Source organism: Juglans regia, chromosome 7, assembly GCF_001411555.2.
Source record: "Juglans regia cultivar Chandler chromosome 7, Walnut 2.0, whole genome shotgun sequence".
In the NCBI taxonomy this organism is placed as follows: domain Eukaryota; kingdom Viridiplantae; phylum Streptophyta; class Magnoliopsida; order Fagales; family Juglandaceae; genus Juglans; species Juglans regia.
The window spans coordinates 26,469,758-26,493,882 of NC_049907.1; the positions used below are offsets into that span (position 1 = coordinate 26,469,758).

The 24,125-nt window shown below is 32.5% G+C and overlaps 2 protein-coding genes across 2 annotated transcripts in view; both read left to right on the forward strand.

Annotated features, from left to right (window-relative positions):
* Positions 1-6,365, forward strand: part of LOC108987345 (ATP-dependent DNA helicase 2 subunit KU70) — a 36,969-nt gene extending 30,604 nt beyond the window's left edge. The window contains exons 12-19 of the mRNA XM_018960250.2: positions 382-529; positions 1,798-1,859; positions 2,598-2,658; positions 4,126-4,218; positions 4,294-4,414; positions 5,165-5,267; positions 5,484-5,670; positions 5,929-6,365. Of these exons, the coding sequence (XP_018815795.1) occupies positions 382-529; positions 1,798-1,859; positions 2,598-2,658; positions 4,126-4,218; positions 4,294-4,414; positions 5,165-5,267; positions 5,484-5,670; positions 5,929-6,042 (889 nt within the window). The 3' untranslated portion in view covers positions 6,043-6,365. The remainder of the gene's footprint in view (positions 1-381; positions 530-1,797; positions 1,860-2,597; positions 2,659-4,125; positions 4,219-4,293; positions 4,415-5,164; positions 5,268-5,483; positions 5,671-5,928) is intronic.
* An 8,210-nt stretch (positions 6,366-14,575) lies between these two features.
* Positions 14,576-18,022, forward strand: LOC108987346 (pectinesterase-like). Its single transcript, XM_018960251.2, has 2 exons — positions 14,576-15,733; positions 17,000-18,022. The coding sequence occupies exons 1-2, from the start codon at positions 14,695-14,697 to the stop codon at positions 17,695-17,697; spliced, it is 1,737 nt and encodes a 578-aa protein (XP_018815796.1). The 5' UTR covers positions 14,576-14,694; the 3' UTR covers positions 17,698-18,022.
* Positions 18,023-24,125: the final 6,103 nt, after the last annotated feature.

A 24,125-nucleotide genomic window follows, 5' to 3' on the forward strand; every position in this document is an offset into this window, starting at 1 on the left:
ATCTTCAAATGCTCTTCCAAGGAAAGTCACCACTCAACTTTTCCACACGGTGAAATATTCACTAAAGAGTTTCCCGAAGTTATCTCAACCAAGCCAACCATTCTTCTGCGAACTGTAGCACATTTTTGTCCCTGGAGATCAATTAACACTTATTAAACATGGTTTTTGACTCCCTTTTGGCCTTACCTTCAAATAAAGGGTTCTCTTTAATTAATCTAGCCGTAGCTGTAATCCATGCTATCCATGGAGTTTGCTTTCATGACATCATTTTAGTTATCATATGCAAGTAGATACTTGACATGTTTTCTGATCTTATTTTAGCTGTTGTCATGTTAGTTTTCTTCTTGAAATTTCAGTCTTAACTGTTTCATCTGTCTCTAGTGAGAATATTACATTTTCAGCGGAGGAGCTATCAGAGATAAAAAGAGTTACAACTGGCAATCTTCACCTTCTAGGATTCAAGCCATTAAGTTGCTTGAAAGATCATCACAACTTGAGGCCATCAACGTTTGTTTTTCCAAGTGATGAGGTTGCTTTTGTTTTAATTCTTTGATACTATTGCAATGTCTGTTTGCGCTGATGTGCTATTTTTTTCTTTTTACTTTATTAATTGATAATTGAAAACATCTGTCATCATGAATTTATTTATTTATTTATTTTTACTTTAAAAAATGTGGTGTATATGTGGATTTTCACGATGTGAGGTACTTAGTGTTAACGCATACAATTTTAGGAGTTTATACACTGTAGGACTCTGTTAATATTAGCTGTACAGATTATCTTACCATGTATAGATGCTGAATATTAGGGGAATTAGTTAGACTCCGTATATAGCATATGATCTACTTCCTTGTATAGATTGATTACATTGATAAGGTGAGTGGCGAAACTGATAGAGCTGGTTTTTCCAAAAACATTCTCTGGGTATTCTTGATTTTCTGAATGTTTTGACACTTAGGTCATGGGTTCAACAGATAAACCACATATTTATAAAATCTAGCCTCTGAAAACAAATTAATTATTCTTGTAACTGAGGGAAAATCTACAGGAGAGAGAGAGAAAACAAAATACTTATACCCTTCTTTCTAACACCCTACATATTCCATGCAACAGATACATAACTTGAATCTTTGCGCACTAGAGAAGAAAAATATTTTTTTGGGCATAATGTTTCATCCTAAAATATTTCTTGTTTGTGGAAGGAAAGAGTAAGATTCCATTATTCCAAAAATAAGGTTACAGGCCCTTCTTTATATAGATGATAATGCTCATCTATTTTAGGGATATTTACAGCTAATCTAGAAAGGAAATCAGAACTACCTAAAACTGAAAGCTATAAAACAGGAAACTTATATCTACAGATTTGGTAACAGACTACCAAATCTCCTAAAATCATGGGATAAGAAAAACTGATCTGTTAGCTGTAGATCTCCTAGATATTAGCCCCTAATATTGCTAACAGATCCTTAAACATAAATCTCTCTATAATTCTACAATATTCGAGAGAGAGTTTTGAAAGTAATTATCCAGTGGTTATGTTAAATATGAATTGCCCGTAATATTTGATATAACTACTGGATAATTACTCATTTGTCTTCAAGAAGATAATGATCGTCCCTTGTCCTCTCTGTCTTGCTGGTCAGAGAACATCTTCTGCGATAGAGATCTCTTTAGTATTCATATAAATGGCAGTAGTGTCACTATATAGATAGTATGTAAATGCATATATGAATGACCTTTGATTGTCTGTTACCTTGACAACTATTTCCTTGTAGTTTATGGTGGTTCTTATTGCAGGAAGTGATAGGTAGCACTTGCATTTTCATTGCCCTGCATAGATCCATGTTACGGCTCAAGCGGTTAGTACCATAACATACAATGCTTTATTCTACTATGGTACTATTTTTCTAACTTTAACCACCATCCAGTACTTAGATTGCTTGTGGTTATATATGTCGTTATCATCTTTTATATTCAATAGTCACAACTTCGTGGTCTCATCCTTTTTTTGGTAAGCAAGATATAATTTTATCAAGTGAAAAAGGGTTTTAACTAAGCACATCATATTGTGTTCTCATGATTGACATTTTGCTATTATTCCTCTGGATTTATGAATGCTACCTTTACCTGCAATGATACCATTTCAGTTTGCGGCTTTTAAATAAAGAAAATTTGGTAGTCACTTCCCATCAGAGTTTTTATTTTATTTTAGTTTTTTTTTCCTGCATCACGTGCCTGGAATTATCATATCAAAATTCTCTACTTGGATTTCTTGGTTGAGCTATGAACAGAATAAAGAACTACTTATAAAAAAAATAAAATAAAGAATAATGTTTATTATGCCCTGTAGAGTTTTACTTTGAAAATGTATACCAGGGATATTTGGTGAACCCCCCCCCCCCCAAACAATAACTTTAGCATGGTGCTTGCAGAAGTGCAAACTTCATGCATTCTTGACGCCTGGTTGGCTATTTCACTTGAATTGTATTAGACCTCTTGATTACTTTTTACGGGTTGATGTTGGATGGTATTAAAGGAGAGTCGGTGCAAGAAGTTGTGCATTATATTGAAACTTTAGAGTTTTTTACCGTTTTCAGGTTTGCACTGGCATTTTATGGCAGTTCATCTCGTCCTCAGTTGGTTGCTCTTATTGCTCAAGTAAGGTGTTAATACTTTCAAAACAGTCTGTACATTGATACACGTTATTGTCTATTATCTATTGAATGAAAAATAAATTATGCATAAGCTATGAAATGAATAATTATATATCTAATTGAGTTACTAATTTTCGTTTAAAGTTGGTAAAATCTTTTGGTTTTCCTAAGTTACACCTTGTTGGTTTCTCAATCATGCCTTTCTAATTCTGTAATCAATAGATTCATAAAAATTGAATTTTAAAGGACATTTAAGAGATTATAGTTATGACTCTTGGTGGCCATGATAATTTGGGCACTGTATATAAAGAGATCTTGGTCCCTCTCTCCACTAGAACAAAGTTCGTCAATTTTCCCATCATTAACTTAAAAACAAAAGAGATTGGGAGGAGTGTGGATTAATGTGCTTCACTAAATTTTGGAGATCAAGGTGCTATTATTGACACTCTGTAAAGGTTCTAGCACTCATTTAAAGGTTATATTTATTGTTTGATGATCCATAGTATGGAACTAACTTAGTATATATATATATATATATATTATCTTTTAGTTAATAAATTTAGTAATTCTTGCGCATCACCCATGTATGAGACTAGTTTTTCTAAATTCAGTAACATTACACTTGATACATTGAAGTCTGTCTCATCGTTAAGGGGTGGCCCTTAGGGTGAGAATGGAACCCTTGATTGTGATCAACAGAACCAATAATGATAGTCACATCTGCAAGCATAGCCTCAATTGCCTTCTTCCTTCATGTCCTCTCTTTGTTTCTCTTCAAAACCTGGACCAAAATTAATTGAATTGAGGTTTACTACGGGCTTTAAGGGGAGTTCATTACATAATTTGTAGTGTTTGGTGGTATATATTCTCCCACCTGCCGCCCGTTGAGGGGGGGGTGGACCTGGTGGGTTTAGAGCTTAGTTTGGTGCTTTTTCTTTCCATTCTGATTAGGTGGTTTTCTTGTCTACATCTTGTGTACTTGGGTAGGCCATTTTGTTTTTAATAATTTTTTATTACTTATTACAAAAAACTTTGCAGTTCAGAATTTTTCGTATTTCATCAATATCAAAACATGTATACTCAGTTATTGAACTTGAATAGATTCGTAATATGGTTCTTCAATGGTGAAGGTTTGGATATAAGAAGAATTATAACCCAAAAATATTTGAGGGTAAGTGATCAAAGTTCCTAAAATGTTCAATTTTAAAGAGCAAGAAGAGAGTAGTAGAAGAAAACTGACATCTGATACTCAAAACCAGCTTCTTTGCAAGTTGCAAGTTTTCAAAACTTACAATATAATGTCATCAGTTATCTAAGATCTTGGAATAATAACCGCCGATTACTTAACAATGCTATTTGGAGTCCACAATTTATTTAAACTACTCCAGAACATGTCTGGACTCTTCAAACCACAATCAACCTACATAACAAGACTTTATTGGTTTAATCTCTTCTCTCTGAGAATTCTCAGGATGAGATTATCAGCCATGGTGGTCAGATTGAGCCACCAGGAATGCACATGATACATCTTCCTTACTCTGAAGACATCAGGCATGTTGAAGAGGTGAGAAAAATAGTTAAGTTGATTAGGGTAGGTTTCTGGTAAACTTATCAACAACAAATACGTGATATTTTGCAGGTTTATTCATATTCAAATGGGGCAACACCTAAAGCAACTGATGATCAAATTATGAAGGCTGCTGCCTTAATGAAACGGATCGATTTTAAGGATTTTTCAGTATGCCAATTTTCTAACCCGGGTATGTTGCCTATTACATGGTAGTTCTGTAACTTAAAACAGCTAAGGTTTTTAATCAAGGTGTAATTTTCTTCCAATGGCTGTTTATCATTCATCTCTTTTCGGCCATGTTTTAAAGTGAATGTCACTTGAGAGGAAATATTTTTGGGTGGCATGAGCAACAATATACTGTAACTTATTCTGTTGTTTTATAATTATTAAGGACATTTCTGAATTTGTGGAACAATGTACTTGAAATCTCGCTTTTTAGGAATGGTTGATACTTATTAAATATGTTGTTAAAAAAAGGCTCATCCTCTGATCCATAGACTTTGACAATACAATAGTCATGAGGAAAGAGAACTAAGTATATTTATGTCATGTAGAAATTGTGCAGTTTTAAGTTTCGCTGTTAGGTTTACCAGGTGATGCCAGAGAAATAAAAAATGATTAGCAAGATTTGGTCTCACTGAGGAGTCTGTTATTATAAAAAAAGTCTCTAAACATCTGTCATTGTGAAGATATTTTAGTTAATCTTTTTTATTGTGTTTATATTGGAAGAAAAGTATAGTTTATTTCCAACTGTTAGAAACCATTAAGCTGCAATCAGTATATCGGTTTAGTGGGTTTAGCAAATTAATGAGCTATAATAATCAACATATATGGAGCAATGTTTACTTCAGTGAGTGGAACACGAAGCTGATTATGATGCCTATTTCCATCTCTAGAGTTTTTGGGATTACATGGTGTGTTACAAAGTAATTTCTTGCAGCCTTGCAGAGGCACTATGCAGTACTGCAAGCTCTGGCTTTGGAGGAGCTTGACATACCAGAAACAAACGATGAAACCCTCCCTGATGAAGAAGGCATGTCTAGGTTAGGGCTGATACCTTCTTACTGTCCTTTTCCCTATACTATTGCGTCTCAGCCAAATGAAAGAACAAAAGGAGAAAAATCTGCCGGTCTCACTTCTGTATTTCTCCTGTATCTTGATAAAAGCTTGTTAATGCTGTTAACTCGAAGTTATGTTACTTATAAAAAGGGGTAAAAAAAAAAAAAGCTTGAAATTGTTTTTGCATGCACGGGCTGCAGGCCAAGAGTGGTAAGTGCATTGGAAGAATTCAAACTTTCTGTGTATGGGGACAACGATGATGTGGAAAGTGAACTTGTGGATAATGGAAAAGCAAGTGAGACCTCCAAAAAACGAAAAGCAATTGCTGAAAATGCAGTTAAGGAGTGTGCAAACTTTGATTGGGATGACCTTGCAGACAGTGGGAAGGTGAGATTACAAGTTTTTTTGTTGTCTTGCTTTGATCCTAGTGCTTTTTCCTGGGCCAAAAAAAGAAAAAACATCCTACTCTTAGGTGCAAAGTTGGTGGAGTTGAGATTAGTATAGGGTCTGTCTAACCTTAATTTGCAGAGTACTGCTGCTTTCCTTCTAGACATTCTACTGGTTAATAGGAAAAAAGAAAACATAAGAAAAATATCATGACTTAAGTTTTAACTTGATGATTGGGGGTGTTTTTGTTACAATCAGCTGAAGGATTTGACAGTGGTGGAGTTGAAATTCTACTTGACAGCACACAAGCTTCCTGTTGGTGGAAAGAAGGAAGCTTTGATCAGCAGGATATTAACACACATGGGAAAGTGAGGAACTTGGGCATCAAAATACATTGCAAAGTGTCTAAAGCTATGACAAAAGACATGGTGGAGCATTTTTTTTGTTCCTTTTTAATGATTATGTTGTACTTGATCAGTTTGTGCACGTAGTAGCTCTTGTTTGAAGATAGTTTTTGTTTTACTTTTGTTTCACACTCAGACACACACACAATAGTATTTTAGTTCCTATGTTTCTTCGTGGGGGACCGATTGCTTCTTTGAGCTTTTGAAACCGATCCAAGACCAAGTGGTTCTGTTTCTAACGGGACATTTGCTTGGTATCACTTTCGCTAAATCAACAAACAGTATTGTCCATTTGTCACGTGTTATTTATCAGGTCAGGTACTCACCCAAAGAAGCATAATGCTGACTCAGCCTTCAAATCCATGTGGCATGTTACATGTTCGTGAAAAGTGGAAAAAATTTAGAAGTAACAGAATAATTGATTTAAGTAATTTTAATTATTTTCTTTAAAAAGGATGCTGAAGTATCATTTAAATGCTAGGTGTTGAGCTCTAATTGGTTGTCAAGTGGAAACAATCCATGTGGCTACATGCCATTAATCAATTAAAGTGGTGTACTTGTCCTTTGGTATTTTGTAGTGTTTCATCATCAAAGCTCTTTCATTCTGTTTTGTTGAGTGTGCTTTTGTGTATGTGCACAGGAAGGGTAATATGGCTGCACATAGATTAGTTAGAAATGCAAAAAATGTGGAAAGCATTTATATGTGGTGGGATAGTATTCCGGATTTTCTTTCTCAAGTCCTCTGGTTTGACAAAAGTCTATAATTTCTTTAAAGAAGTGATTTTTTATAAAAAAAAAAAAAAAAACTTTCTTAAACACAAGAAAAATAAGCGTAATTAACATTAATTTTTACCCAAAAAAAAAAAAAATTCATTGAAAAAAGATATATCTTTTTTTTTTCCTATGCATATAGGATATAGAGTTGTAACATTAAATTTAATCAGATGATCGTTTGAAATGCCCATTTGCTTTTCTATTTTTTTTTTCCTATTTGAGTTTGAATGTTAAGTTGAGTTGAAATGAATTGAATTCTTATGAATAGTAGTAAGTTGAGATGGTGGAATGAGTTTTGTGAGCTCCACCTAAGATGAGTTTAGATGTGTTTAGATGTTAAGAAAAATTTAGATGTATTTATAAGAAGTTAAAAAAGATTATGGATCTCGAGTGTAAAAAGGTGTTGGATAGAAAAAAGTTATGAGTTTCATGTGTAAAGAGGTTTTGAATTGAGATAAGTTTAATAATTTGAGAATTAGGTGTTTAGATATTAGATTCAATTTAAAATTAGACTAAACTAAATCAAAGTTTCACTTCTACTGCCCTTAATTTACCCGCATGTTACTCGAGGACAGTGCCTCATTAATGTAGCCATACTTAAATTGGAAAATTATTTCTACATTTTGAGTGCATTTTAAAAAAAAAAAAAAAAATTAAATAAGTGCGCAGAATTTACGTATCCTAAAATTCCATAAGGCATTATTCTAATTGATTTACCCAGACATAGCTAGCTAGTTAGTATGAGCTTGCAGATTTTTATTAACGTATGATATAATAAAATAAAAAAGCTCAAAATAAAAACGATTAATGCGGTCAACTTTCTCCGTAAAAAAGAAGAAAAAAAGGGTCCCGTTTTCCAAGTTATTGGTTGCAAAGTGATTAACAAGAAACGTCAAAGGGTCCACATTACGGATACGATTAACGATGGCTAACCAGACTCTAGCTAAGCCAACCATTAGGCAGCCATGCTAGCTGCTGCATATGGCCATTCATTATAATTGACTTTCGTGGATATGTATATATCTCTCCTACTCATGTTTGGCCATTTTGATATGGAAACAATTAATATCGATGCTTATAACATTAATTGGTTGATTCATAAATTATAAATTAACGTAATTTGATGTGATATATCATATCTATTTTACGATATATTTTTATTTATTTATAATCTGATACATTATATCCAATTTATGAATTTACTATAATAAGATAAATCTAGTAATTCTCTAATGGCATCGTTTGTTTTTGTAGATGAGATAAGTTGAGTTGAGATTAAAGTTAAAAATTTGAATAAAGTGTTATAATTAGAATATATTTTTTAATATTATTTTTGTTTTGGAATTTAAAAAAGTTGAATTGTTTATTTTATTTTGTATTAGAAGTTGAAAAAATTGTAATGATTAAATGAGATGAGATGCTTTCTGAAAAAATCAAAGTGGGTTGTTATATAATATAATATAATATAATGTCTTATAAGGTCTGCTAGCTTCTAATTAAGTAGACTAGTTAACCGAACTGTCGTCCACTTGACCTAACAATAATTGAACAAGTCATCTCCCACAAGCATCCTTTCCAACTTTTATGAAATTTGGCCATTCGTAATCTAATCACGATGCCTTTTTAATGCTTTATATCATATTTGTCATCTTCATTTCAAATTGGTGGGTGCGTTGGCACTTCTCTTTCAGGCTGCATGCATCGATCTGTACCTTTATTGCTACCTTTTTTCATTTTCACATACATATATACTTTGAAGTAATTTCAACACACACCCCCAGTCTCTCTCATTGATCTCTCTCTCTGAGTTCAAGCATGCAGTTCAATTCCTTGCTGTTGTAATATTTTACACAGATTGCAATTAACGGACGGCTGAGATTCGAAACGAGATCGGATGTTAATATATATATATATATATATATATATCAAGATGGAGTAACATGAAATAAATAGTACTTAACGGTATATATGGATGATGATGATGATGATGATGATGATGATGTTAACTGTGGAACAACCAATTAATTTGGAGATCATGATCAGCTTTTTAATTAAGTTTCCTATATACGATTCCGTTCTTATCTAATATTATATAATATGATCACTGCCTTTTTCCCATGCATTCCTGTTGTTGATAACTTAAGTACTACATTCCTTAATCATAAGACAACAATCTCAGACCTGATGATACAATGGACAAGTACCCACTTTGCAGATCATAATATATATATATATATATATATATATATATCCTTCATGTATAATTAATTCAGGTTTTTCTTTTTATTTTTTCCCCTTTTTCTTTTTAGAAGATCAGTATTATTAATCTGGCTCCAAGAAAAGGTGAAAAATTGGAGAGTTGAACCAACATTAATCTGTCTCATGAATGTACGTACGTATAGTAAATATATACTGCAAATATATATATATATATATATATATATATATAGTTAAAGATAAATAGTTATTTTAATTAGTTCCTGCTGATGATCAGATCAAGATATACACAGATTTTAATTAACTTGATCCCAAAAAACCTCAAAATTTGCAGTCATTTTCCTACATTTAATTTAATTATTTAAAAACAGCTTATCATCATCATCATGTCACTATAGGAAGTCAGCTTAAATATAATTGCATGGATGGCTACTTTAACTCTATCCGTAAGATCTATAAAGCAACTATATATATAATATGATAAGGTTTAATTATTTTTTCTTGACATATAATTATAGCTTATCCATATGGTATCTTCTCTCTCTCTCTCTCTCTCTCTCTCTCTCTCTCTCTATATATATATATATATATATTTACACACACACACACACATATATAAATTATGCATATATATATATCATGTTAATCTTCAAAAATATTGCTTTACCACTTTATGTCACATTTAACGGAAATAGCCATGCACCAATATTATCATGACTTTTCTAAGACTTTGATTGCAACTTTCATGTGTGATTAAAACTAGTATCTATGTGGGTACGTAGTACTGATCATAACCATCCAAATTAAATTAATGATGTGACACATGCACATGTAATTTTAAGCAAAGTTTTTTTTTTTTTTGTTAAGACCTTATATATAAATCCATATATATATGCTAGTCATGTCATGGAAGGACCTAATTATATTATTATATCCTTTTAAGTTATTTGAAGCTTTATTAATTTGTCGCTTTCTAAATCTAGAGAACCAGTTGGATTTTTCATAATAGCTGAATATCGTACTATATATGTGGCTGGAAACAAATTCTCCGAGTTGGCATAATGCGCGCGGTTCTTATACATGATAGAGAAATGATAGTTACAGTCGTGAGTGTGTAAACGGCGTACAATCATATTAAAAAAGTGAATAAATACGAAACTCACATGAAAAAATAATAATATTTTAATAGTGAACTATATTTTCTTTCAAAACAACTTTACGATACTTGTACACTCTATGATTGTATGTAATATTACTCATATATATAAACAAATAATATTTCTTATTATAGCTTTCAATAATACAAATTAAATGCCAATTTATCGGATATCGAATTTTGTTCCAACTTTATCTTAATTTAGAAAAAAGTCTATGTAGAAAAAAGTTAAACCATAATGAAAAAATTGATTTTTTTGCATGAGAAATAATTTAGCCACAAAATTTTTTTATAAAAATAAATTTATAAACTGACGTGACTTGATATGATATGTTAAATTGGATGTAAAACTACTTTTATTAATTGTAAAGTAGATCTAACGTATGATCATATGAAGTCACATCAATTTATGAATTTATTTTTATGAAATTTCTTTATAATTATAACACTTCTATTTTCATATATATATGATAGGTATGCCCTATTTTTTAAAAAGAAATTGCATAACATTTATACATGTCAAAACTGCACAAATATTGAACCATTTTCTATCTATACTAAAAGAGTTAGATCGTTTACTGTCTTGTCCTGATATATTTTAATGTGGTTAGGGTAAAGAGTTAGATGGTAAGTCTCGCACATTTATTTTAAAAAAAAATAAAATTTATGTAAATTTTTAATTTATCAAATTTGTTTTTTAAATTATACAAAATTTATAAATTTTAAAACTGTAAATATCATTTTGATTTCAACTGTTATCATTATTTACGTTCATATTATGCAGATTCGTATTAATTGATTAAAGTTGTGCTAATTATAGACCCAGCTATTCCTTGGAAAAAGATGCAGCCTAGCTATACTTCACTTTTCGTTGTGGGGAATGCCGTAGTACTAGCTAGCTATATTAAGAGCGCTTGACATTTTCTTTTTCCTTTTATTTATTTATTTATTTCTAACATCCTTTAGCTAATTCTTGATCTTCTAACTTCTTACGATCGATCATCGATATTATAATTACTCCATATATGATATATATATATATATATTTATATATAAAACATCCTTTAGCTGTGGAACATCATGCACATGATTAAGCTAGCTAGCAAGCACCAGGCTGTAGTTGTACTAGCCATATAATTTTCATGATCGATCAAGACCATGATGATGATATGTATCAATAACAGTACTACTAACACACACATGATATATTTATATATATTATCATATGGGAAAATGTTATAATTAATTAATTTATCATATATATATATATATAAAATCTGATCTTTGCCAGATCAACAGTAGTTGTAATTTATATATTGTACCAATTTATATTAATTCGTTAATTTACAGCTTGTGGATCGATGATTTATGGGCGATAGTGCATGTCCCGATCGATCGAGGCTTATAATTGGTACGTACGTAGAAAGCTATATATATAGCCAGTCCTGACATGATGAACTTGTTATAATTGAGAAGAGGTCGATATCATGATCGATATTGATCATCGATCATCAAGACTTTTATGAGCCCATTAATTAATTAAATTAAGTAGTGGAATATCGATGCTCCTCTTGAAATTATTTAGGGTGTGTTTGGATATTAAAGTATCGTCAATACTTTTCAAGTATTTTCGTACTTTTGAAAATACTTCACATGCCAAATAACTTAAAATACTCTCAATGGGATCCACAAACCTACTTCAATATCTACTCATAACTATTCACAAACATTCTATAATACTTATCACTATTATATATAAATAAAAAATAAAATCACTATAATATTTATCACTATTAAATATAAAAAAAACCATATAATATATAAATAAATAAAATCACTATAATATATAAATAAAAAATATTTATCACTATTATATATAAATAAAAAATAAAATCGCTATAATATATAAATAAAAAATAAAATCACTATAATATATAAATAAAAAATATTTATCACTATTATATATAAATAAAAAATAAAATCATTATAATATATAAATAAAAAATAAAATTGCTATAATATATAAATAAAAAATAAAAATCATTATAATATATAAATAAAAAACAAAATTACTATAATATTTATCATTATTATATATAAAAGTAAAATAAAATCACTACAATATTTATTAATATTAAAAAATCACTATAATAAAATCATTATATATAATATTTATTACTGAAAATAAAATCACTATAATATTTATGGGACCCACAATTTTAAATTAACTACTCAAAAGTCAATAACTCAACATACTTCACACATCCAAACAACTCAAAATATTTTCAATGGGACCCACAAACTCACTTCAATCTCTACTCATAACTATTCACAAACATTTTCAACACTTCTCAACACTTCTCACTATCTAATCGTAACCTTAGTCAAAAAGCAAATCTCATATATATATATAATGCTCTTTCGATCGAATAATTACCTCATGAATTCCTGATCATCATAATACATTACTCGATCGATCGTAACGTCGTACTCGACGACCACAGGTACACCTCATGCATGCATATATATATATATATATATATATATAATTAAAGTTGATCTGCAGGCCAATTACTAGCTACGGCCTTCTGATCAGAATATCTATACTTATATATAATATATATATAATTCCTGATCTCCTAGCTCTTCATGCATGCTAAAACCATGCAGTACTACTACTTAAAAACAAAAAAGAAGCAAAAGAAAAAGGTAGCTCTTGAAATAACATGACTAAAAAAGCTGACTACGTACCAAAACAAGATTAAGACGTTTCTTATGATCAGTACTACTAGTGCATCATGCATTGAGTATTAATTTTTCTATATATTCACGGTCCCATTAATTTAATCCATCTCTCTCTCGCTCTCTCTATATATATAGTTGAAACGTCCCATTAAACCTTGACATAAATATACAGAAAACCGACAGCCAAAAAGCTCGATCGATCAATAACGAGAGATTATATATGAATTAGAATCATCTCAAATAAATAAAAAGCTGGTCATGACACTACAAGAAAACTGTTTATTTGTGGTCATTTAATTCCAACGAAATGACTATATATTTACAGCTGAAATGAGTATGTTTTGATCACAAATAACATTTTTGTCGCAATTAAATGACCACAAAAATCTATTTTTCTTGTAGTGTGATACACGTTAAGTTGCTGTTCGAGTGGAGACTTTTCCATGCATGCACCACAATGAAAAGCCCCGCAGTAGACCTCATTGATGTTTCCCTAAGTCTAATATACTTTGAGCATATAATTTCGGTTGGCCTTTCTGATCAATCGCTGTTGAAACATATATTGTGATCTATATGCATATCTACATCCAGGAGAATAAATCAACGCGCGGTTTTTGTCCACGAATTTGCTAGCAGCTAGCTACTTATAATTAATAAGGGCAATATAATTTGAAACATTTTTATTCAAGAGATCTTATAAAAAAAATTAAACATACAAATTGATGTTACTTAAGGTAATATATATATCAGATTGTAAAACTTCTTTTTATTTTTAACTAGATCTAATATATATATATATATATATATATATATCATGTCGATTCATGTCAATTTATACTATTTATTTAAATTGTAAGGTCTCTATATAGACCAAATTACACTTCTCTTTTTATTTATTTTTTTATTTTATCACTAGCTATATTTAGTTATATATAATTACACACACGATGAGTACTGATCAGGTTTTCCATGAAAAAATAATATTATATTAATTTAATATTATAAGTGCCTGTATATATATATATATATATATATATATATATAGCACTGCATGCCAACATTTTCTTCAAATTAATTAATTAACCAAGTTCAAAGCTCGGGGCCAATTAGCTTATAACTTGAGCTGATGATCAGGAAAGAAGAAAATTAATAATCAAGACATAAAAATTATCATTTGATTTTCTATCCTTCTTTATTCTAGCAACTATCGAGTGTTTGGATATTCAGGTATCGAGCACTTCTTCGCAATATTTTAGTGTTTGGCAGATGGGCTAGCTAGCTTCAATTCAACGATCGATCGAGCTGGCCGCTTCATGGCCTACCAATAATTAAGAAGGTTGCTTTGATCATATATATATACACGACGATGTAATATTATTACTGCATATGTCGTACGTACCAGTAGTACTAGTAGTACTTATAATTATATATATATGCATGCCCTGTAAGTACGTAATGGATCCCATGGCTTCAGCTAGTTTACCATGCATATATCCAACACAAATAAATTAGTTATGTAAAAGCTGGAAGATCAAATTATTAATCCGTCCCCAAACAGAATATACATAGATTTAATTATTGGCTAGCTTCATGAACATGCCATCTTCCATGTCATAAACTTTCTATATATAGTAGCTAGTTTATGCTTAATCAAGGCATACCACCGATCTCTCTCCCTCTCTGATCTGATCTCTCTCTCAACTTCATAAAATCATAATCCCGTACAAAATGCCGATCTCCTCTCGTTCAAAACTAGGAAATAACTCATGGGTAGTCTCAGTACTATCTGTGTTGGTAACCACTGAAATCTTGTTGTTTGTTGGATTGGCAGCTGGATCTCTGCTGCCAGCAACAACTGCACCAATATCATCTTCCCATTTCTCCCAATTCTCTTCTGGAGACAACATTTTCTCAGCTTATTGCAAGCGCGCCCCCCACAAAGCAGCTTGTGAATCCATGCTGTCATCGGTGCTAACTACAACAAGTACTACTACTGCGCCCCCACAAACCCTAGCAGATCTGTTTGACCACTCGGTCAAGTACAGCATGGGCCAGGCTCACTCGGCTCGAGCCCTTGCTTACAACCTTAGCCTTTCCTACCCCGGCAACCTAATTGGCGGCGGCATGAATGACTGCCTCGAGTTGCTCGAGGACAGTCTAGACCAGCTCTCCAATGTTGTCAACCGCGAGAATACGCCTAGCACCAGCATCGATGATGATGTCCGGACATGGCTTAGTGCTGCTCTTACTAATCAGGCAGCATGTCTCGAAAGCCTTGAGAATTATCGATTTAAGGTAGGGAAAGGCGTGATGGATGCTAAGGCTCAAAATTTGAGCCATTTCATTAGCAACTCCCTAAACCTTTACATGTCTACCAAGCCAAAGGAGGCGGCAAAAAAGTCGAGCACAAGATCAAGTACTGGTGGCAGTAGAAAAATGTTGTCGGAGGATTTTCCGACGTGGGTGTCGGCGGCAGAACGGAAGCTTTTGGAAGCTTCGATAGGAGAGATAGAAGCAAATGCAGTGGTGGCAAAGGATGGGAGTGGGACGCACGGGAGCATAGGAGAGGCACTTGAGCTGGTGGCATCATTGGCGGATGGGGGTAGGACTGTAATTCACGTAAAAGCAGGGACTTATCGGGAAAATCTAAACATTCCCACTAAGCAACATAATGTCATGTTGGTTGGGGATGGAAAGGGCCTAACAGTCATTGTTGGTGATAAGAATTCTGATGATGGCTGGACCACTTTCCGGACTGCCACCGTTGGTACGTACGTACATCTTATAATAAGGGAACTCACTACACGTACAATTTTTGTTTTTGTTTTTTTTTAATTTATTAAAAAGGTTGTTATTATTTTATTTATTAGTCCATGCACCAATAAACTTAATTTCAAATCGGTTTTTATTACCACTTTAAGATAATTTTGGCAAAAAACAAATGGGAATTAGCTCATTTATCTATTTGTTTTTGTTTTTCTAACACCTGGCCGCGCCTTCTAGCTTGATCTTCGAGTATTGACAATATCTTATGTATCTTTATATTTATATAATATCTTTCTAAATTAGTCTATATATATTAAATTATGCATCTTCAAAATTTTGTATAATTATAAATAGTACTATTTCTTTAAATTTAAAAAAATATTATTCACTCTCCAAACATTATAATCTAGATATTGTAAATCAAGATCACATGGTACTTCTAATTAAAGTTGTTTTTGTTTGAGATCAGTACGTACGTACTAGATCATACAAATTTAAAATATATAAATACGTACGTTAAAAAAAATTAACGGAGTCCTAGCTAATTTTTTTCAAAAAGCTTCCCTCTATCGGACTTGCACACATAATTTTGCTCTACATGCGTATTTTAAAAAGTATTTTGAGTTAGAGATAATCATGATCTAAGACTAATTAATTTAACCTTTTTAATTGTTCAAATATAGCTAGCTTTCTTAGGAAACATTAATATTATATCTAAAAAAAATAAAAAAGAAACGTTATTGTGATAGTCCAATTAATTATATTACCAAATTCTATATGAACTGATTCTACAAGAAAATTATTTGTTTGTGATTAGTTGTTTTTAATGAAAATGATTATTTTTTGTCAAAATGATCAGTATATTTTTATCATAAATAATCGTTATCGTCATAAATAACCCGTCACAAGCTAGCTAGCTAGTGGTCAAATTAAAATTGTGGGTGGATGGGCAGGCCATCGATATACCCATCGATGATCTCTAGCTTCACGTAGCCACACGTTGATTAAAAAAAACACCATAACCAGCTCATGATCATGAGATCAGAAGAAGAAGATAAGCCCAACTCTTAAGAAATGTTACTGGTAGTTAGATATATAGGGATCAGAAATATATTGGGATCACAATTTGTACTTAATTTGGTGGTTATGTACGTGTTTCTAAATAGTACTCATGACTATTCAAATTAAATTAATCATGTGGGGCTCCTGACCATATATAATTTTGATATGCATTAATATGTATAATATGGATGCGTGTCTCTTTCAGCCGCCATGGGAGATGGATTTATAGCTCGAGACATTACATTTGTGAACACTGCGGGCCCGGCAAAACACCAAGCTGTTGCCCTTCGTGTTGGTTCCGACAAGTCGGTGATTTTCCGATGCTCCATCCTCGGTTACCAAGACACCCTCTACACTCTCTCCAAACGCCAGTTTTATAGAGAAACCGACATCTATGGTACAGTAGATTTCATATTCGGCAACTCCGTGGCCGTCTTCCAAAACTGTGGCATATATGTGAGGAAGCCTGCGTCAGGGCAGGACAACTTCATCACAGCGCAAGGTCGGAGCAGCCCAGATGAAAACACCGGCATTTCGATCCATAACTGTAAGATAGAAGCAGCATCCGACCTCGCTCCTGTGCAGTCGAAGTTTGCTACGTATCTTGGAAGGCCATGGAAGCAGTATTCGAGGACGGTAATCATGCAGTCGTCTCTGGGTGGGTTAATTCACCAAGCAGGATGGTCGCCATGGTCGGGATCTTTTGCCTTGAAAACGCTGTACTATGGGGAATACATGAACTCAGGGCCTGGTGCCTCCACTTCTGGTAGGGTTAAGTGGCCTGGCTATCATTCTTCTCTCACGTCTGCTGAAGCTCAGACTTTTACCGTCGCAGGTTTTATCGCCGGAAATCTTTGGTTGCCCTCCACCGGGGTGTCTTTTGATTCAGGACTTCTTGGATGAACCATGCATGATCCTTGATTTCAGGCCTAGCTAGCCACCTTTCAAGTGTTCATATTCAAAAGCCAAGTGTATGTTGCTAGCCGGAAAACATGATCCGGTCCCTAGCTATATTTGCCAATATCTCATTAATTACAAATAACTTGTTAATTAGTTTGCATTTTCTTTCTATTTTCTAAGCAACTTCGAAAAATCAGGCATAAAAAGAAGTTGGTGTATGCATGTATATATACATATCGATCGTGTTTGTATGAAAGGATTTCAGAATCAATTAGTAAAGTCTGATCACAATAATAATGTTGTGTCCGTACTGTATTTCCTTTGGGTTTTAATTTTCTTTGTAAATTTTCCTTGAAGTCAAAAGTTGTTATTAAATTCAAATACAGCATATGTGCTGGTTCCCACTATATGTGCAGTCAAGTCATCATCAAGGCCTACAACGGTTGCCACATGAAAGTCACCCAACATCTCGTCGATATCATCAATGTAACCATCGTCACCAATATCATGATTATCTTCGTCCTCAACCCTAAGTTAATGGGGTCTTCCTCCCCATAAAATATCCAATCAGTGTAGCTTGGATCTATACCCGTCATAAATAAATGTCATTCGACCTCGCTTATAGGTAGGAATAAATTATTACAACATCTACAACATGGACATTTGATACTGTTCTTTTCTAGAGCATGAGCTCGAGCCTTTGTGAGAAACTGCCTAACCCCTTCGCCATATTCTCTTGACCTAAACTTATTGGTGATATGCATCCAATTTTTATTCATCTGAAAAGATTTTAAGGTGAGAAGTACATTAATATCATAGACATCGAACAGAACAAAATGTGATCGGAGTAAGTAGGCAGAATGATGTAACCAGAACATAATGTTAATACCTTAAGACCTTCATTATCTTAAATTGAAGGTATCATAGAATTGTCATTAAGCATCTCGAACGAGTGAATATGTTGCCATAAAAACTTATACATTTGGGAAAATTGAAGATGGATTTCTTTGAAAAAGATGTGTAGGAAAGACAATGAGAATATATAATTGAAGGAAGGAAAGAAAGCCAAATATTTTTTTCATTACTCATTTTGGTCCTACCACCACTTCAAACTCTATAGATTTGTTCATTCTCAATGTATATAATTAGTTGGGCAAATTTTAAGAAATGACTTTGCTGAATTTTTCCTTCCTTCGAAGTTGTTTGATCGTAGTTGTTAGGTACCGTAGATGCAAGTCCTTTCTCTAATTAGTAATGTAGTCATGCATTGGTATTTAGTCAGGTTGTCTCCATGTGATTAGGACTAATTAATTCCATTTCGATTTTTCACTAAAAGTTATATATATATGTACATAGTTATAAGATATGTAAATAGTTAATTGCTAATCACTTTGTTAACTAAAGTGGGATATGATAGATGTATAATGTTTAACTTATTTCAATCCACATTTAGAATATGGACAGTCGACATGAAAATTTCTGCAATATAGATGAAGGTTAGTCTTGCTAAGTAGATGCAACCAGCATACAGTTCGTCTAGAAGTACCTCTAATGTCGAAATACTATTTAGAAACACATGATGTGCTTGTCGAGAAGTAGTTAAGGGACCAAAGTCAGTATTATAACTAGGAAATTCAAATTTGAAAGCATGATCATGATTGATCGATCATGATCGGCTGCAACCTTACTTGTCAATTCAATTGTATTTTGGAGAATTTTAGAACCCATAAATTATGTCATTGGATAATCATTGTTTCTCCGATGATCTTTTTATAGACATCTGATCATATACACGTTGTTTGGAGTATGTAAATATAGAAAAGATGTAACACTAGGACTTAATGTTAATACCTTCCCTTGCACATTATATTAAATTAATGGTAGCACATATATAAATGTATTATGATAATCATAGTGTTCATGAAATGAGCCAATCTCTTAATACTTTTATCATTACTGGATGTTTGGGAGTTTTTGTGCATCTATTCTTTTCAAACCAAGGAATCAAATAGCGTGTAATTATTATCTAACACACTATCACTACAACCATAACAAAAGTCCTCTAAATTCCCATCTACGACATGTGTCAAGGGATTTAGTCCATATGTTATAATGCACTATGCCCCTTGCAATATGCTCATGACCTAGTGAGAGCGAATTATGTGAATATATTTGGCTTAAATCAACTATCACTAGGGATTTTTGCATATCCTAATTGTAAATTTCATAAGAATTTCGAAGCACAAAGAGGAACAAAGAGTGGAAGTTAAATCTCCATGTCTACCCATTTTCAAATATATGATTTCTCATTGTAAAAACCATCCTGAGCAATTAAGAAAAAAATCATCTAATCCCATCACCAACCAAACACAGCACAATTTACAAAATACATCATAATGATAATGTTAATTTCGTTCCCTTGATCATTGTGATTTTATTAATGCTAGCACACAACTGTATTATGCTAATCATAATGTTCAAATGATAAAGTATCATAAGTTAATAATGCTGAATGTTTGGGAGTTTTTAAGTATCTATCCTTTTTAAACCAAGGAACTAAAATGGCTGCAATTGGGTCCAACACACTAGCACTAACGTCTAAATTCCCACTCTACAACATGCATAATCAGTTTATTCAATAGGTTGTAATGTACTATGCCCCATGCAATATGTTGACTCAGTGAGAGGGTTGTACCTATGTGATTTAAATTGGTTTAAATCAACAATCATCTATATATTTTGCAAATCCTAATTTAAATGCAAAATAATTTCAAAGAACAAAAAGGAAAAAGAGCCTAAGTCATGGATCTATGTCTACCCATTTTCAGATTATTGTACAAATCATCCTGAGCAATTAACTGGACATATCCTTCTAATCCCATCACCAACCAAACACAGCACAATATACAAAATAAATTATAATGATAGTGGGCAAGAGAAATGGAGAGAAGGGGTTTGCAGGGATAGAGCAAAGTGACAAAATACCTTGTTTTACGGCCATGCGATTGTGGGGTAGAGAAAATCCCCTAAAGAACTGAAGATTGTGAGATCGATTGGCAAGATTTGTTGTTGTGATGAAATATATATATATATATATAGAGAGAGAGAGAGAGAGAGAGAGAGAGTTACTAGTGACGACAAGGCGGCAACGGCGCTGCATGAGAATGGGCGACAACAACCACTTTATGCGATAGAGAGACACATATGTTGAAGCTAGAGGGTTTTTAGATTAATGAGTTGGGGGAGTAGAAAAATTTAAGAGTATATAAGTGAAGCACATATTGCGGCAAAAAAATTTGCTGCAACACAATTATCCCTTCAAAATTTATTGTGTCAATTTGGCATCGCTGTAATAAACACATCAATTGTCGTAGACAGAATTTTTCGTCGAATTTAAAACTAGCGACATTATTTTTGCCGCAATAAAAAAATATAGCGTCTCTGTTGTGGTCGATGTAATTAAATGGACATGGTTAGCTAATTCCGTCAAAACTATACATCGCTGGAAAAAATTTGGCTGCAAAAGATGGAATCTCTTGAAGTGAATGCATTTTGAAACTGATATAATCAACTGCAAATTAATGTGGCTTCATATTATATTTTTATCTATACTCTCTATTCTCTTGCTCTTGAGACATTATATATTAATGTCATTTCCGGCCTCGTCGATGGACCTACATGCATGAGAAATAGTTCTATCTAAAGTTGATGAAATACTTGATAAGGTCTCGAACTTAACATGCCATGCTTTTTTACAACTTGTATCTTGAAGTTACCAAATTAGAAACAACATTAATATTTGATTTTAAAGTTAGTAAGAGCTAGCAAAAGAACGGGGGGCTACATGCATGCTTTCGAATTTTACATTACTCTTTAGTCTTTTATACCACTCTAATTAGTATTCTACTTTCATTTTCAAACCCAGAACCAAATTATAAATCATTACGACTCATGAATATCACCAATTCCAAATTTCTATTTTGAGTTATGGATTTCTTCAAATTCAATCATTATCTTGATCATATCACTATGTTTTGGTTTTAGTTTTTTTTTCCATATTTGGGGCACTCTTTTACAAAATCGAAAGTTTTTTTTTGTCTTATATATATATATATAAATTCTATTTATAAGCTCATGTGGATAACACATCTACTAAAGTGCTTATTCTTGCCAGGCTTGCTAAGTTGTATGCTGGAAATTCAAGTGATCATTATGTCTATGAAAGCAGGTAAATTCTTAATATCAGATTGTGTAGAAATCTGTCTTCTTGTTGCCTTTTTTTGCCTCATCAACCAATATATTTGGCTTTGATAAAAGTGGCAAAAGAAGTGGAGGGGTAGTGGGACTGGTGGATGGTTTGGCATGGGATCATTAGTGAATGGTTGCAGTTTTTTATATAAGACCGAACATGTTTCTATGGGTGTTGGATATTGGAAGTGTTGGGATAATCTGTTGTTCATTTGCTTAGTGACATGCTTTCGTAGATTGCATTATGTTGGTTTAAACAAATAGAATGTTTTGTTATTTATAACTAGTCCTTTATATATAACTGTTATAATGGTGAACTGTGATGCATTTTATTTCCACTTGTCAGATTGGTGTTTGTTGAGATGGAAATATCAAAGCTTGTGGCCAGCCAAGTATAAGGGCATTGATGCAATCTTGTAAGCCATGATTCTGCCCACCCCTCATGCCCAGGTCCCATTTTGCTACTTTACAGCGACTAGATATAATTTATAAAGTTAAAGAAGCATCACAGTTCCTATATTTGAACAATATATTCTCAATATTTAGTAGTTAAGGCGTAAGTTTTGGACATGAATGGTCCACCCCAGTGTATAGCCCATAATTACATTAATGTGAATTTCCCACCTGAATGGATGAATTGAATGTCATTAATTTATTATCTTAGATGGAAATAGTGCTCAAAGATTTGGAAATTAGGTTTCTACATGTTCTTAAGGCATATATAATGAAAGTTCAATATTTTCTTTTATTTTTCCTGTTTCTAACTATTTAATATCATAAGGCATGAGTTTAATATGACAATATTATTTTAGAAGTCAACATTAAGTGCAGTTTATGTGGTTAATAACACTATTTTTCTTATTATTTTAGGTCAGTTAAACAATATTAATTAAAATTGATGTTTTAAGTAATATTGTTTGACTGACCTGAAATAATAAGAAAAATAGTGTTAATTACATAAACTGTAAGTGTGAAAATGAAATGTAACAAACGTATCTGGGCGAAGAGCGGAAAAAAAAAATTAACAAAGAGCATATGAATGAACCAAACAGCGGCGAATCAATTAATCGATGCAAAACCTTCTTATTGAAGCGACTCTTATGCGCCGCAACAGCGAGACTTACGGTAGGATATCTATAGCGGCGACATTTTATAATCGTTCCAATTAGCCTTTTGCGGCGATATTTTAACTTTTTCAGCGAATTCACCTCCGTTGAAATTAGACTAATCTCGACGAAAATAAGGTTCGCAGCAAATTAGACTTGGCTTTTGCATCGAACACGTAAACATTTCCGGCCAAAACATTCGCCGCAAATAGGCACGATTGGGCGACAGAATGAGATCGCTGCCAATATTAACTAGTTTTGTGGCGACTAATTAGGTAATAGCGACGACATCTTTTGTCACTATTAAGTTTTCATGGCAATTATGTTGGAACTGGGAACCTTTTTACCGGCGCAATTTTATATCTTTTGTGGCAACAATTAATCGCCGCAAATGATGTCAGTTACGGCGATTTTTCAAAGTCGCCGAGATTGAACGAAAATGGCTTTAGGATTGTGGCGATCGTGCGGCGATTGATGGATCGCCGCATCCGAGCTATAGCAACGATTATGAAGCTCATTTTTGGCGAATTTGAACGCTGGAAAAGCCCAGTTTTCTTGTAGTGTTACCTATATCACAATAATTTTATGAAATGTCCCTTTTTCTGTTTGTCTCTATATGCATGATCATGTATATATAGTGATCATATTCTTTCAACCACTCTCTCTAAATATATCTCCTTAAATACGTACTTTCAATTTCATATATGTATATATATATATAGATATATATATATATATTTATATATATATATAAAGAGACGAATAGATTATAAAAATGGCTCTATGTGAAAAATTGTAGAAAATTATAAAAATGGATCATAACAAAAATTGTCATAATAAGACTTTGAATACAATTTAAAAAATAATACTACTATGCCTCCTTAATTTGCCCTCCCATCTTAACCGCTCATGTATTTAATTTTTTTCTTAAGTTTTTTTTAATGGTTAAAGAAGTGACTATTAACATATATATATTTTTTATTTTTTGAAAATGTTTAAACATGTTTAAAAAATATCTAAAATAAATAAATACAATTTACACTAAAAGACACAAAAAGTTAAAACCTGCAGGCGGAG

What these genes read in the sequence shown, in the direction of transcription:
- LOC108987346 (XM_018960251.2), top strand. Translation starts at nt 14,695, where the DNA reads ATGCCGATCTCCTCTCGTTCAAAACTAGGAAATAACTCATGGGTAGTC. An exon ending in TTTCCGGACTGCCACCGTTG is followed by an intron (nt 15,734 to 16,999) that starts GTACGTACGTAC and finishes TGTCTCTTTCAG; the next exon opens with CCGCCATGGGAGATGGATTT.